Source organism: Atta cephalotes (assembly GCF_000143395.1).
Source record: "Atta cephalotes unplaced genomic scaffold scaffold00008, whole genome shotgun sequence".
NCBI lineage: Eukaryota > Metazoa > Arthropoda > Insecta > Hymenoptera > Formicidae > Atta > Atta cephalotes.
The window spans coordinates 6,057,375-6,062,612 of record NW_012130072.1 but is presented as its reverse complement, the minus strand read 5'-3'; the positions used below and the strand labels follow the sequence as shown (position 1 = coordinate 6,062,612).

The 5,238-nt window shown below is 30.4% G+C and overlaps 1 protein-coding gene across 1 annotated transcript in view; it reads right to left on the bottom strand.

Annotated features, from left to right (window-relative positions):
* Positions 1-5,238, bottom strand: part of LOC105627377 — a 150,110-nt gene that overhangs the window by 27,142 nt on the left and 117,730 nt on the right. The window contains exon 14 of the mRNA XM_012208659.1: positions 457-524. Coding sequence (XP_012064049.1) covers positions 457-524 — 68 coding nt within the window. The remainder of the gene's footprint in view (positions 1-456; positions 525-5,238) is intronic.

Genomic DNA, 5,238 nt, shown 5'->3' with positions numbered 1-5,238 from the left:
ACGGTACGTTACGTAGTAGTCGTATACTAAATAATAAGTTAGTAGTACGCGACTACTATAGTAAGTAACTAACTAACTACTATACAACACCACTATATATATATATATATATATATATATATATATATATATACTTGTAAATAATTTATAGAAATAAATATTTTTTTATGAGTTCAAATCATTAAATATTTAAGTTAAATTTTTGATCAAGTCATATTTCTTAGAGAAAAGAAGAAAAAAACTGTGTCTCCTATAAACAGTAAAGCTGCATTCGCTCGAATGCAAATATTTACTCGTCATGCAAGTAACTTCGCGCAAAAATATCCACTCAGCTTCGTCGCATATCCCTCAACTGCTTTCTTCATCCTTCTACTATATTATACGTTCACTATATATTCTTTCCGGCCTTCTCGCGCGACCCCGCTCATTCTATCTCATCACGAATTGTAAACCCACCTGAAAAATCTGCTTGAGGGAGAAGAGAGCCCGTCGCAGCTCGCGGCCCTCGCTGTTCAGTAATTTTTCTGCAACAGACAAGCAACACGCAACCATTTATTATAATAATATCGCATGCACACATATACGCGCTGTCGTCGTGAGCGCACTCGCGCACATTGTTGCTGAGGCCCCTTTTTGCAAAGGACCCCATTTTCAGATCACGGTACTTAAAGCGTCCGTAATGAAGAGGCTGCGTTACCGTAGCCTCTTCCATCGTGGCAATTCCATCCGATCGCGCACGCGTGCACCACTAATTTGATATAAATTGCCGTCAGATTATTGAATCTGGCCTTCGGGCGAGACCGAGAATCTTCATCGTCGAGATTATTAATTTTAGTATCACCAAACGAAAACAACAGAATTAATGAAGTGTGGTGTCAATGCCAGCCCAGTAAGTGGAGAAATTTATCATGAAAGATTAATGTAGTTGTGCTAAGTGGATAAGTAATTGTTACAATTAATGTAACTTTAATAAGAATTAATTTTTTTCCGTAAAAATTTCCAAATACAGGTATTTCATTCAAACGTAAATGCTATCAATATGAAATCTATATCTAAATGAAATATATACAAAATACACTTTAGAATTACAATATTTTATTCTGTAAATTATCTCCAATTATGTTATTTTACTATTTTATCAATCTTCAAAATTATTTGATCTATCTCATTATTTTTAATAAACTTAATTTAATAAATTTAATCTAATAAATTTAATCTAATAACTAAATAAATTTAATCTATAATAAATTTGATGTAATAAATTTAATCTAATAACTAAATAATATCACATAAATAATTTATTAATCTCTGTAAAGTTTTCTCAAATAGCGCTTTTACATTTGCTCAGCGACTAGTATGTAATCAATATTGAACAAGGCGAATGTGCAGATATTCAACATGCTACCGCACCATATTCGATATATATCCTCTGTTCTCCTGAGAGGATTCATGATCCCATTGAGAAGCTCATCATTTAACTCTGTTCTCCTACGAATGGATTTATTTATTAGATAAACAATCGAGCAAGCACCAGGTGCGCAATTAAACAGAGATTCGTAATTAAGTCCCATTAATTTTGCACGTTTAATTTTCCAACCAAAATCTCCATTTCGTCTCCACATCTGTTTTTTCTCTCGCCATTCAGTGCGCGATCCTTTTTCAATCATGATCCACCGATTCTCCGTATTACTAATAATTGAATTCCATTTCATCGACGATGCGGCAGGGCAAATTCAATTCCGGCCATACCGGAATTTTCTGGGGAAGTTCGCGGATAGTTTATCAGAATGACGAAAAAAGGAATGAGTCTAGTGAAACGTGTTATCGGGCAAAAGCGTGGAAACGCCAATATGCCGTGAATATATGCAGTGGGAATTTTACCGGAAACAAGGCGAGAAAAGTTGTCATGTCGGTACGATGTATTATATACACAAAAGGCAATTTCTGTTTGCACTCTTTGATAAGCACAATTTATCATTGTTCTTTTTCTTCTCTCTATTTTTCTTATATCTTCGTACAGTTTGATTGAAAATAATCATTTAGTAGTATAACGTATAAAATAACAGCATGATACATAAAATCGATCATTTTTGACTATTAATTCTATTCTATTTAATTCTATTTCTTTACTATTTTTTTAAAATTATTATTACTGTCGACCACATTTTAATTTTAAGTTTAAATTAATAAAATTTTGGCACTTAATTTTTAATTTACTAAAATTTTTAAAAAATTTAATTTTTTGTCTAAAAAATTTTTTTAATATAAAAAATGTTTAATAATGATATCATATAAATATAAAATTACTCTTCATTTAACGTTCCTCATCTCATTTGCAATTTTTACGTAACTACGCCTTTTCGTCTGTCCAAGTTTTGCAATGTAGCAAACCCAATTCTCGATTTCTTTCGCGGAAAAGAAGGCCCGATGCGACCGCATAATCCATAGCTATCACGCGATCTCCAAATGCATAATGCATGCAAGAGAGAGATGGTCCAAGAAGAGAAGTTATGAGAAAAACGAGCGAGAAAGAGAAAGAAGGGAGATATGCAAGGTAATTAGAAGTTCGCTGCAGGGTAGTTGCGAAGGAGTCGGGGAGAAGGATGAGGCGAGGAAGAGAGAACAAACGATGTCTTCTAAGAATAGCGATCTCAAGGCCCTGGGGCCCTTGGTTCCTCCGTAATCAGTGACCATATAAGCAAAGGTCCCCTCTTCGATCCTTTTTGCTCCGTTTCTCTGTCTCCGCTTGGTATCTTCTTTTCGCTGCTAAGCAACTTTGCCGACTACACTACGTGTATAATGCGCTATTGTTGCTTATATATTTACTTTCATTTAATTTTCACTCTGATCAATGTTTTAGCGTTAAGTGCTTATTTTATTGTGCTACTGTAAACAATTTATTGATTTATTTTGATAGCTGTGGATTAGATATCTAATTGATTCTAACAGAATTAAGAAAAAATAACATTTTATGTATTTTAAATGTGTACTTATATTTGCTAAGTTTCTTTAAAGTTATATTTAAAGTTATATAAATATCCTAATTACTTTTTAATTACTATTTCAAAAATATTTAGCAATAATATTTTCATGTAGATGCAAAAATTAGTGTAATCAATCAAAATATTAATATGAGATATCTATATATTTGTATGTATTTTCAAAATAAACAAATTTACAGGCATTCAACATTAAAAATTTATTTTATTAATGTAATTGTTTTATCAAAGTCGTGACGACATCTAATTTACGAGAAAAGTAATATGACAAAGAATATCATAATATTCATATGGCATGATAAATGTTATTACGTACTATTTTTATCCGTAATTGTTTGTTCCAGGAGCGATGCCAATTGGCATATAACATTGTTCTAATATAAGAGTAGCAAAGAGAATGAGAAACGATTCAAAAATATAAAAATATCAAAAATATTAAACAAGATTATAAATTTAATTTCACATTTTTTTCATTTTGCATCTTAAAAAACAGTTACAATACAAAAAAATTTTGCTGATTACGATACGTGTTAGCTTTAAAATCTAATAAGATAATTTGAATAAGATGTCATAAAATTTTTTATAACAGTAAAACTATAATTAAAAACTATAATTAAAAATATAATGTAGTTTCTGTTTTAAATTTAACATTTAGCAAATGCTGTGAAAAATTAAAAGAGTCTTCATTATTTAAATAAATTTATTTTAATAAGTTATAAATAGAAATAAATTCGACGAAACAACTATCTCTATTGTCACAATTAAATAATAATAAAAGATCAATTTATTAAAAATTTAGAATTCGTGAAAATTTCCATTTGTTACTAAATATTAAAACATCTAATCCGTTTCGTGGACAACCAAATACTATTGCCAGATTTTTCAGCGCGAGCGAAATCCGAATCCACATGTCGCGTGATACGTGAAAACGTGCTCTCGTGGCACATCTCTCTCTGCTATGTAATGCGTCCGGTTAACCAGCTAGCTGCGGAATATTTGTATGATCTGTTTGTGAGTGAAACAGAATAGTGAAATTCATTGTTACCGCATGATAAGTGCACTTCATGCTCATCGATGTGAAGATAAAAGGCAATCAATAAGTGAACAATGGAACGCAATAATTGTAACGCTTTCAACAAGAACTGTGTTTAGACATATAACAATTATAATTTTTATATTTGGTGCATATGTATTTATATAGACGCAATTAATTTTGCATTTGATTATCAAATTTTATTGTTTGTTGTTAATCATATATAATCAAATATGTTATTAATAATTGTTAATAATATGATTATGATGATATTTTATCACATCTTATCTTTATTCTGATATTTGTTTTTTACCATAAATTATTATCAATAGACATTTATTTATTTTAAGAATTTCTATTTATATTAAATATGCTTAAAAAAAGTATGTGAGAAAATATTTATATAGGTTAAAGCATTTAAAAGTTTCATAGACGTGTTATAAACACTTATTTTAGATTTTCTCTATCTAATTTTTCGCTATCTAAGAATCTCTATTCCGTAAGCTCTTCTTATTTCCATTGCTTTTTAAGATATTTTTGTCCATTTGGAATATCACATATTTAAATATAAATAAAATATAAGGGATATTCTTGCAAGATTGATCGTCTTCACTACTCGCTTTTCAAAGGTAGCTAAGTCACATAGAAAGAAGAAGAGAAGAAGGATCAAAATGAAAAAAAGACAGACAAATTTCATGAGGGTCGGAGATACACGAAGAACCGTTAAAATATGTAAAACGGCATGGTCCACTTTGGCTTCCGTTCCTCTGCCCTTTTGAAACTTCTTTTTTCTTGCTTATTCTGTACCTTCGATTATCTCCTCCACCGCCTTCACAGAGTTCAATGAACCTGCACACAGAGCCTGCAGGTGTACCTGACACACATCATTCGCAAATTTCTCTGTGATATTTAACATCTATGAAACATTTTAGCAAGATTTTTATTTAGCAAATTTAACGCGTAATAAAATATATTAACATTGCTAATCTTTTTCCTGAACTTTTTAAGTCCAATTTAAAAATTTGAAATTAAAATTTCATAAATACATAAATTATAGCCGATAATATCAAGTGATGGAAACAAAATAAGATACGCACCCAATCTAATTTCGTTTTACTATCTGAACATGCTTATACACATTCTGATTATTAATAATTATTAGCCTTCCTTTTTTATCATGTCTAAAAAAATATAATTCTTTTTCTG